This window comes from Etheostoma spectabile, chromosome 18 (genome assembly GCF_008692095.1).
Source record: "Etheostoma spectabile isolate EspeVRDwgs_2016 chromosome 18, UIUC_Espe_1.0, whole genome shotgun sequence".
NCBI lineage: Eukaryota > Metazoa > Chordata > Actinopteri > Perciformes > Percidae > Etheostoma > Etheostoma spectabile.
In genome coordinates, this window is record NC_045750.1 from 26394825 (window position 1) to 26406371 (window position 11547).

The 11547-nt window shown below is 41.3% G+C and overlaps 2 protein-coding genes across 3 annotated transcripts in view; both read right to left on the reverse strand.

Moving 5' to 3' along the window:
- brox (BRO1 domain and CAAX motif containing) overlaps positions 1-921 on the reverse strand; it is a gene marked incomplete at its 3' end in the record, with an annotated part of 14465 nt that extends 13544 nt beyond the window's left edge. The window contains 2 exon segments of one of the 2 annotated variants that reach the window (XM_032543030.1): positions 149-250; positions 791-921. In XM_032543030.1, the coding sequence (XP_032398921.1) occupies positions 149-249 (101 nt within the window). In that variant the 5' untranslated portion in view covers position 250; positions 791-921. 2 annotated transcript variants of the gene reach the window in all.
- Positions 922-1703: 782 nt separating this feature from the next.
- On the reverse strand, positions 1704-5316 carry si:ch73-91k6.2 (alpha-1,6-mannosyl-glycoprotein 2-beta-N-acetylglucosaminyltransferase). The gene is made up of 2 exons (XM_032543029.1): positions 5119-5316; positions 1704-4998 (listed from the first exon to the last, which is right to left on the reverse strand). The coding sequence occupies exon 2, from the start codon at positions 4753-4755 to the stop codon at positions 3496-3498; it is 1260 nt and encodes a 419-aa protein (XP_032398920.1). The 5' UTR covers positions 4756-4998; positions 5119-5316; the 3' UTR covers positions 1704-3495.
- Between the last annotated feature and the right edge of the window lie 6231 nt (positions 5317-11547).

Consider the following 11547-nt stretch of genomic DNA (forward strand, 5'->3'; position numbering starts at 1 on the left):
TAGGGGTCACGACCCCCCTGTTGAAGATCTCTGCCATAGGACACTACATCATTCCACCCAAACAATGAACTGGGGTATTTCTGGACGTCATCGTGGTCACAACCAAAGTCCAAACTGTCCTCCATGAATGAATGCATATAAGACCTACTTGCATATCTTATTGGCAGCCGGGCTCCCTGCCACTCCGTAGAAGTTAAAGGACACGGGCGCTGTTGCCTTCAGTGGGTTTCGGTGAAACCAATGAGCCATCCTGTGGGTGAGACACACCTTAGGAGGTTAAAAAAAAAACTTGGCTACAAGCAGGTAATGAATGAGTTGCATTTCTGGTATTAACACAGTTTTGACACAGTGGAATGGAAGGCCTCCCCAATACATAACACTAGCTACATTTTAGTGAGGTATGTATTCTGTAGACAGCTTTAGCTAGCTAGCTTCTGTTTCCTCTTGGCTAACGGGATTTTCCCATTACGGTCCCTCCAACTGGCTAGCGGCCGTGCTGGCCGTCTCAGAAGACACTCTTTGCCCTTTTTCCAAAGTTACCTTGATGAAAAAATGATACAAAGAATGTGACGTTGCTTTGGGCTGCCGTCAAGTGTTTTACAACAATTACTTGTCTGCCTGTTGTAGACAAACGTCCATTACGTAATCTACGGAGAGCGGCTAACGGCTAACACTGGCTACCCCTAGCTAGGAACGTAAACATGATTAATTGAATTGACGTAAAAACTGACTCATTATACGGGAAAATAAATACATTGAATTAGTTTACATCAATTCTACGTTTAATTACCTGTCGTTCCGAAGCTGTAGAGTTAGGGTTTGATATTTGATAGTCCTTATTGAAAGTCTGACACTGACAACAACTTAGTTCCGGAAATAAACAAGGAGCAGAAGCTGACCAATGAAAGCACACGATTTAGTCATATGACTTGTGTCCGGAAAATACGTCAGATCTCCGATCAGCCTCCCTTTTGTTCAGGGTTCAGTCAAATATGTAATAACAGCTGTCAGATCAGTCAGTAATTTTCCGTCTGGAAGTAGGGTTTTGGATTAACTGGTTATGTATTTGATGAGTCCCATAATTTCCTCAAATGTTTTATGGTAAAACCTAGTTTGATAATAATTATAGGTGATGCTCTGAGAGTTACTGTACTTTTTAGTCTGGTGTGTTAATATGCAGCTGCTGACTTGAAGATGAAAGTCCTTGACAGAACTGCTAACCTCAGGGGTGTAGTGGTAACTAAGAGGTGGGGAAACTATCCATTCTGTGATCAGGTGGACCAGCAGGGTGGTCACCGGTAAGATGTGTATCCTGATGACATCGCTATAGGCCATCATTTGGTACCAAGGGTATCACTGGCTGTCCCCTCTTCAGGTCACACACCCACTATTCAATTCATACATTAACCTCAGTTCTTGATAAAAGACTCAAGATGGAATAATAGAGTCTACTCTCTCTGTCTCTCCTCCCTGCTCCTTGGTCCTCAGCTTCTCCTGTCAGCCCTCCACGTTAGTCTAACATGGATGACTGAAGACCCAGACTGTAGCCCTGTGTGATATTCCATTTTTTTGTATTTTTAGTAAACCTGCCTTTGTAATGACCTAAAACCAACAGGTTGCTACTGGAATTAACTGAAAAGTGTACAAATTGAACGCAGTTTAAATTAGAACCAAATGTGAAATAAAGTGTCTGAGACAAACAATGAAAGTTCACCCTTTATTTATCCATTTGGCAGACAACAGGTGAACAATGAACCGCTTATTCAAGTGATTATCAGAAAGAAAAAAAAAAAAAGTTGGTCTTATTCTCAACCCACTAAGAAATCAAACATCCCACACACACGCTTCAATGAAGTCATTTCTACAAAGTACATGCCATGTTCCTAAAAAAAAAATTGTGCTTTTTGAAATCAAATAAAAAGATTTGTTTCATTATCACATTAATTTCATATTATTTTACCAGGAATCTCCATAAGGCACACATAGGTGAACCAATATCAGATTGAACCACTTCTCTGGAGCCGCTGTCCCCCGTTACAGGATGCCAGAGCCATGCCATTAGTTTTTACCTAATTGTACAATGCAATGATTTTTTGTGAAATTGACAGTCACATTCCATTTTCCCTCAACATCTCATGAACAAAGACATACAAAAATATATATATACACACACACACACAAGTCCCCAGCACTTATTAATGCATTTGTACTTCTGTATTTTTATTTTTTAATGGTACAAATAACAATCAAAGCACTGTTGGTCAGCTTTTAAGGCAATAATCGCTCAATATGCTTGTGTTGATAACACAACTTCAGCTATAGTAGGATTATTAGTTGGACTAGTAGTGAATGCCAGAAACTACTTTTTTTTTTTAAACCCCCAAAACAATGTATTCTGTCTTCATTTGGATGTCATATCCCAAAAATAAATTCTAACAGAGAAGGTGCAAATATAGGAATGCCGAATCCCAGATCCCCCTGATGTTTGCAGAACAAAAGATCTTGAACAAGACTCCAAAAGGGCCCGTTCCACCTATCGGTAAGCAAATAAGAGACACGGCCAAAAGAAAAACATCAAGCCAGCTCTCTTGTTGCAACCAGGGGTCATTACAGTGGGGAGCAGGGACTGATTAAGTAAGTGGTACCAGTGGACCTCACCTCAAAAGAAAAAGACCCCTGGTTCCAGTAACACAAATTCCATTACATGCATTCAATCATTTTTTGGCCTTATAGTCCATGGTCAAGTTGGAAAAAAAAAAAGACGGTTGCTGTATAAACTACAACTTTCCCCACAATTTTATTTAAGATTGTCTTACTATTTTTTCTTTTTAATTAAACCTATACAAGTCTGTACAGTACAGTCTTGTTGTTGCAATTTAAAAAATCGTACCATTAAAGAGCGCGTGCAAAAGCATCCCAGCTGAATGGGCCATAAAAGAAAAACCAGGCATTCATCACACTAACACAGTGAACTTGTGAATAAACCGCGTATTACCTACGTCCTGTGCTACGTTCCCATTCAAGAAAAAAAATATATTTGCAAATAAAAATTGCAAATTTGTATGTGTGTGCGTGAGAGAGTGTGTGTACATTCTGATATAGTGTACGCTCATCAATGTGCATCTAATGTTTTGGCTTGTGAAGACACCCAGAGATACAGTAAACACACTTGGCGACATGATTGTCTGCATTCAACACACATAAAAAAAATTTAAAGACAAAAAGATTTTAAAAAATGTCTTTGGCAACTGTGCAACTTTGGTGATTAGAAATAAAACAACAAAACAAGCTGAAGTCTTAGCTGTGTACCAGCAGCATTTTTGGGGGATTTGATTCGGTCCCTTTTCTTGGAAGACCTTGTAGGAAGAGAACCTTTGCACACTCCCAAATGAAAAAAACAACCCGCTGCAGCCTTGGAAAACCTGAAAAGTGATGTATGAATGGCACATCTGCAGAATACCAAGGAAGAATATGACTTAGAGAAAAGTTGCGAGTTCAAAGACGTTTGGCGTAGTTTCTGCATAGAATATGGTCTCGAACATCCCCCCACCCTCCGTTCTTCATGTGCGCCTTGTGCTCCACTCCTTCTGCACCGTTAAGGACAAGAGACGGCGGGAAGAGGCCGTCCTTGGCCGCTAGAAGGCTCTCCTCTACCTTCTGCGAGGCCCATTCCGGCCTGCAGTTTTCCTTCTGGTGAAGGCCACAGTCTCCTGTGTGGAGAACCCTGGAGCCCTGCGCCACAAGCACTTTGACGGGCTTTGATATGCAGGTTCCCGACAGGTGCTGCAGAGTCCAGTCCCAGTTGTAGTCGTCGTAGGTGCAGAATTCGTTGTTGCAGCCCATCAGTTTGTAGTACACCTCCCTGCTGATGGCCATGCCTATGTTGTGTTTAGTGGACATCCACCCAGTGGTCAACACTTTATTGGACAGTCTGGTGAAATCAGCCAGGCCGTCGTGGTTACCTAAGGACAGCATGTCACAATCCGGGCAGCTGCTTTTCCTGAACGCCATCATTGATTTATAGAAATGGAAAAAGTCCGGTAAGATGTAGTTGTCCTCCTCCAGAAAGACTACAAAGCCACTGTAGCCCTGCATCGCCTGCACTCGCTCCCACACAAAGTGCAATTTCCACCACCAGTGGTGTTTTGTCTGAGTGATGAACGCCTCCCTGTAGTGTCCATATGAGTCCGGGTGCTCTGCGTTCAGGCATCCTGTTTTGAGAGCGTTGTCCTTGGATATGTCTCGAGGGCAGTCACGCGGATCCTTTCCAGGAAACTCATTGGGATACAGCTGGGTGCTGAAGGGGAAATAAATTTGCAGGACTTTGCAGAAAGTTATCCCTTGCACAATGGCGTTTACTTCTTCTGAAAAGTAGTCATGGCTAAAGATGAGGAGGAAGCTGTGGACTTCAGCTGCTTTCTCCAGCGACCTGATGAGCAGTCTGAGGTATTCAGGCCTGTTGTGGACCTGCACAACCAGCACCAGTCTAGGCTCCCCTGGGAACCTATCCGCGTTGTGAACACACTGCCTGTAATTGGCATTGAACACGGACTCGGCCAACTCTGCGAGCGAGCCCAAGTTAAACTTCGCCATGGCACCGGAGCGCGTGCACTGATTAACCTGAACGACGGCGTTAGGTGCAGCTGTGTCATTATCAGAAACTAATAACACACGTGTTGACAACAGTAGAGTCACTACTACAAAGGAAACACCCAACAGCGCGAGCACATTCCTTTTGAGCAGCCGAAACCTCATTTTTTGGGGAGAAAGTAAAAGTAGACTTTGGAACACAACGGCTTTCGTTCACCTAATCGCGCGCGCCGTCATCGTAAACGTTGTTCGCGACGCCGTGTCCTCGTGCGGGGAGGCAGTGTACGGTCGAACGTCGCGCGAGGTAATCCAAACGTCAACCGTTTCTTGATGGCTGCCTTTCCTCGCGCGCAGGACTGTCTTTCCGCTTGAAAAGCGGGTCATTTGCCGAACCGTCGCTCCAGCCACCTGTAGGAAAGTAGAACAAAGCGAAGTGTGTAAGTACGCAATGTATACAAGTTACGTGGGAGTGTGGCGTTTAAAAAAAGAAAGAAGCTACGTCACCGCTGTTAGCTAACTTTGACTTACCCCAAGGTGTAATGTGTCAACACTCTCATACCAGGAAGAGGATGATGGGACTATGATACATCTTGGGTACACTGTATTGACTGCTGACGTGTACAATCCAGCCAACGGGGGGAGAGCTCGAGCTCCTGCTCAACGAATCATTGTCTTACCTATAGTTGTGTGCAGTTGTGTAATAAGAGTCGGATATGTAAAGCAGGCACTATTTGACTAGTGAACAGTAGGAAAATAATCACCTTTTACGGCAGTAACATGGACCAGTTTCTCTTGGTAGTCTCACAAGTCATTAGTGAGCAGTGGTGGACTCTGTGGATCTTCTTTAGTACTGGACTTAAGTAGCCTACAATTTGAGGTAGGCTAATTGTAGCCTACTTAGTCTTTTTCTTCTTTTCATGCCACTTTCTAGTTCACTACATTTCAGAGAGAAATATTGTACTTTTTACTCAACTACAATAATCTGACAGCTTTATAGTGACTTGACATATTCAGATTTTTTTCCACACAAAATGCATGTAATTAATAAAATATGATTTTTTAATTATTATTATAGATTAAACTGCCCAACAAGTCGAGCTGAAGTAATCAGCTGATAAAACACAGAACAGTTTGGATTGTTTCCCTTTTTTTATTGTGAGAATTCTTCTGCTTTGTTGAGGTTACTGTTATTTTGAATACTTTTAAGTACATTTTCCTGATGGTACTTACATACTTTTTTTTTACTTAAGTGACATTTTCAATGCAGGACTTTTACTTGTAACAGAGTATTTGTACAGTGTTGTATTTGTATTTTTGCTTAAGTAAAATATCTGAATACTTCTTCCACCCCTGAGTGAGTGTAGTTTTTTTCTCCTTTTAGGCCAGGTCTATGAGCATTTAAAGATATTATAGTATATAGACCTAGCAGAAATAAGATTATCAGTTTTGACAAAGTTGCACTTCTATAAAAAATACAATTAACAAAATATAATAAGAACATCATTTATTAAAGGATTAGGGTTTTTAGAAGGAAGTATACCGGGCTTTATTTACCTCACCAGGTCTCAGGGTGCACTTTTGTCCCCCGACTTGTAGGTAACCTGTTCAGGTTTGACTGGTTGAGTTGAATTGGTTTATCTTAAAATCTCATCCAAACAACAAAGGGGTTTAGGGTGTAATACCTGAAACTACATGACAGGAAAGGTGATACCCTCGATGGGGGGGCATAACAACAGGAGAGGGAATAAGAGATGCAGTGGCTGGTGTCAGATACTGGGACAGGATGTTTAAATAGGACACTAGCGTTGGAGAACACCTGTGCTGTTGGCTGAGCTATGCATAATGTGCAGACGTTCATGGCAATAACTCATAAAAGGTCAAATGTTTTGTTTTCTACTTCTTAATAACCAGAGGCTGTTAAATTAATGTACCCAGTGATACCAGTATGCATAATATGCATGCAAAGAAATTAAAAAAATTAAACAGAAGAAATTCTGGCAACACAGTACCCAGACTTTGTCCCTTAATAAAAAAACATTAGAAATGGTGTGTTGCTACAGTTAAAATATAGAATATTTTCTGTTATACATACTGTGTGTGTATATACAATTCTCTCATAAAAGCTGCTTCTGAACTTGTTAAAAAACTTGGTTTGAAAGGTTGAAAAAGTGGCAACAAACATCCAAAAAGCATCAGAAATGATAAAAACCAACCTCCACGGCTGACAAAAGATGTACAATTTGAAATGTAGAACCAGAACCCAACATGTATGCAGATCTCGTTCTATGGACAATTTCTGAGATATCAATCTGCCAACATGCTGTATTCTTTTCTACCTCATCATGAAAAATATGACATCTTATTGTATAATGTGTGTTTGTACAATTATGGGAAATTATCATAAATTACACAATATTTAATATATCTTTATATAAAAAAAAATACTTAAACCAGCAATGGAGTTACTTTCAATCAATTCAATTCTATTCTTTTTATAGTATCAATTCATAACAAGAGTTATGTTGAGACACTACAGGTAGAGTAGGTCGAGACCACATAGTTTACAAGGACCCATCAGTTCTAGTAGTTCCCCCCAGAACAAACAACAGTGTAACAGTGGCGAGGAAAAACCCCTTTTAGGAAGAAACCTGGGACAGACCCAGGCTCTGGGTAGGTGGAGTCTGACGGGGCCGGTTGGGGGGGTGATGAAGGGTGGCCATAACAGTCACAGTAAAAGATAATGGAACGTTGACTAAAAAAAATAGTAGTTTGTAGTAGTTCATGGCATAGCAGGGCACGGCGTTAAGGAACCGCAGAGCGTAGCAGGATGTAGCAGGGCATTGCAGGACGGGTACCGGGACCTGTTCTTGAGGTTAGTTTAGATGGGCGTTAAAGGATGTATCCTGATCAAAAATGACTCCTAGATTTCTGACAATAGTCCTGGAGGCCAGGGCATTACCATCTAGAGTAGCTGTATCCCTAGATAATGAAGTCTGGAGGTTGGGTTAAATGAAATGAGCCAGCATTTGGGTTAAACTGGGTTAGCCCAGCCCTTGGGTCACTCCGACCCGGCGCGTGTTCTGTCCCATAGATGGTCAGCAGTTGGGTTATTTTTTTATCCCAGCATTATTAAGAGCGCACTGTCACATGACAAGCAAAATATTCCTAGTTTCTATGATACATCTCACAATGCAGTCAGACACTTCATCAATGATGCATCCCGGGTCTCGAAACACCAGACCCCCTCATCCGGGTGACCCAGCCGGGGCTGATCAGACCCTCAACTTGTGTCTGAGCAGCCCTGCTCCACGGGACGCTCCTCCTTAGCCACAGCCACCGTGGTGCCCTTTCTGCTGCCTCAGTGCTGCGCTTGATGGCCTGCCTTCTGTGGGCACCTGTGATACCCAGAAGATGGTAAACCCTGCAGAGGGTCCATCCAGCAAATCCTCTGCAGCCAACAAAAGACAGCTTGTCTTCCACCCTTGTCTGCAGCAGTTGTCCCCCAGCTCAGCGTCTCTGGCTCGTTTCCTCTCAGTCGCCTCCTCCATCCGCTCTTCCCGGGGACTGTGACCTTGATGTTTTATCTCTTTCTCTATTCCCAGTATGCCATAACTTTACTTTTGCATGTCTGTTTGTTAAAATGTGTTGTTTTACAGCACATTGGGTTTTTCATTAAAAAAAACATGTCAAATACACTTTTTATGACATAAACCCTTTTCAACAATATTTCCAAATCACTCTGGGTTACAGTGTTAAAGAAGAACATTTGATATATAAAGACTATTTGATTTGCTTTGTCTGACACATGACTGTCAATGACACAGGCTGCATGGGAAGTTTAAATCCAGCAGTCCATTCATGTCAATGTTCTGTTTTAGTTTTTATCTTTGCATTGCTGTGGTATAAAACACACAGAATATACCGGCGAATGAAGCTCTACGTCAAATGATGTGGGAGACCGATACAAAAATGCACCTTGCCAGTTTATGGTGTTAACGTTGAGCACCAAAGAATTAAAAAAAAATTGAATGTGACATGTTCTCTTTATCATTCCCCGCAGGCTGTCATGCCCCCCTCATGGCTGAGGAAGAGTGGGCCTGTAGGCCTGTTGTTGCTGAAGCTGCTGGACCACTTCTTCCAGATAACACAAACAGCCTGCCAGGGCCAGTGAGATAAACTGTCACAGTGCCTCAAATAACTCCCCGGAATCCGCTATTTCTAGGAAATAGTGGAGGTAGGAAAGGACCAGTGGTAGAATGTAACTGTAATGGCGATTGTCCTCAGATGGAAAAAACAAACATTAAAAATAACCCCATATCATCACATACCCTTCACCATACATAGGCATAGGCATGGTGTTATTTCAGTTAGCTTAACGGCTGGTTTGATTTGCATTGAGAGATGATCTCATGGAAAGTTGTGAGGATGTGTGTTTGGGGGGGGGGGGTATTTAAGTATTAGGTAGTTAATTTAATAAGATCGGCCTGCTTCTATGGGATTAACATGGGGGGGTGTATATTGCTTATGCCCCTGTATTTTAACATAGGGGGGTGTATACTTAGCCCCCTGTATTTTAACATAGGGGGGTGTATACTTATGCCCCTGTATTTTAACATGGGGGGTGTATACTTATGCCCCTGTTTTTAACATAGGGGGTGTATACTTATGCCCTGTATTTTAACATAGGGGGGTGTATACTATGCCCCTGTATTTAAACATAGGGGGGTATATCTTTGCCCTGTATTTTAACATAGGGGGTGTATACTTTAGCCCCTGTATTTTACATAGGGGGGTGTATACTTATGCCCCCTGTATTTAACATAGGGGGTGTATACTTATGCCCCGGTATTTTAACATAGGGGGGTGGTATACTTATGCCCCTGTATTTTAACATAGGGGGTGTATACTTGCCCCTGTATTTTAACATAGGGGGTGTATTTATTCCCCTGTATTTTAACCTAGGGGGGTGTACCCTTATGGTGCCCCCTGTATTTTAAGGAAGAACATTTATTTATTTACAATACATTATTCATTCAGAAAAGAAAATTAGTGTCCTTAAAGGTTGGATTTTTCTAAATTATTAATTTTTTTAATTTAAGGAATTAAGATCAATTTCCAAAATCAACTTTAGCCCGGGTGTGTAAACTTATGCAAGCCACTGTAATTCAATGTGAGTACATGAATGTAGAAATGACATAACATGCCCGTCCCTAGTAGCTGTGATAAATGAACCTGAAGCTAATCTTCAGGTTCAGGAGGAAATTAGCCAACTGAGCATCCTGTGGGGCTCTAAACTGTCTCAATCCTTCAAACACATCTCCACTATCTACCCGGGGTTTGTTACTTCTCTGGTCACGCACAAACATGCTGGTTTTTTAGGTCGGGTAGAATCTATCTCTGTTGATCCTGTTGCTTTGTGTGCCGCTTTCATGGCTGTACTATAACGTTGCAGCTGCAGCGAGCTGTAGTTTTGTGGTGTTTACAGGTGTACTGTATATCTGGCAAACTGTTGAACCCACACACAGGCCCAAACACAGACAGACGTCATGTCAGTGAACAGAAATGTCAAAGGAGAAAATCCTGGCATTAGTGTTGTTGTCAGAAAAGATATTATTTCAACTTAGCATGTTTCCGTAATATCTGATGATGCATTGGGGTTGTTTTTGCATTTATTACTGTAAATCTGTTACATATTGGACCTTTAAACATCTCAATTTGACCCAAGAAATTTAAACCTACAGAATAAAAGGATAATAAAAAAAAAGTTAACAATGAGGCTCCTTTACTTCAATAAATACAACAGATGTAGGGCTTTCCTTTAATTTAAAAGTTTTAGAACAAAGAAGGCTGCCTCATGCCTACGCATGTGCTATAGGAAAAAACAGCTCTGGGCACAACAAATGAAAAATGAATTATTAGTTTAAGATTAGAAGGAGGAACAATAAATGTCGATATCATTTAATCTGGGCTGCAGACAAACTTAGTGATATTCACTTAAAACCTGGCCTATAGCCATCTTAAATGGTCCAAAAAATGCAAATCCATAAAACCATGGGATAGAATACGACTTTAAATCTGGAGGAGCATTTGTTGTCACCACCTCTGCAGTTCTCAGGCTTTAGACCCCCCTGTCCCGCTGCAGCTGGGGTTCCTCAGGTCCTGCACCAGGCCCCTTGTGTCGCATCAACAGCCCTCGGACTCTCAGCCAGGAACATTTTCAACACACACACACACACACAATTGAAACATTTTATTAGCAGTGGTGGAATGTAACTCAAGTACTGTACTTAAGTACACATTTTCTTTTCATGCCACTTTCTATTTCTATTCCACTACATTTCAGAGAGAAATATTGTCCTACATTCATCTGACCGCTTTAGTTACATTACAAATTAGGATTTTTGCACACACAACACATGTAGTTTATAAAATAAGATTTTTTTTAACGGCCCACAGGTCTAGCTGAAGTGATTAGACGGTTAAACACATTGATTGACAGAACTGTTTTTATCGTTTCCAGTTTCTAAAATGTGAGGATTTTTCTGCATTGAGTATTTTTACATGTAATACTTTTCAGTACATTTTCCTGATGATACTTACATACTTCTACTCAAGTAATATTTGAGGAGTGAGTGTTGAGGGAACCTGACACCCATGCACAGAAGCCATCCATGGAAACAAAAATGTCTTTAAAGAGCCTCTTTCCAAACCATGTAAAGGTACGCATGTTTCTTTTCCCCTAATTCTGACTTTTTACAAGCTCTGTCTTTAAGTTCATTATAAAACAATAGCACTGGCTTGTTAAGTTGTTTTCTTTCTCACTTCCCTTGTTGGAAAAGGTCAAAGACCATGGCCAAAGTAATCATCACTCAGCATGTTTAGTGTTTTTATTCTTCTTTGTTTCCTTGAGACTGTTCCTGTGTTGCTGTGTTGCTGTGATTAATGTTCTGCTAAACC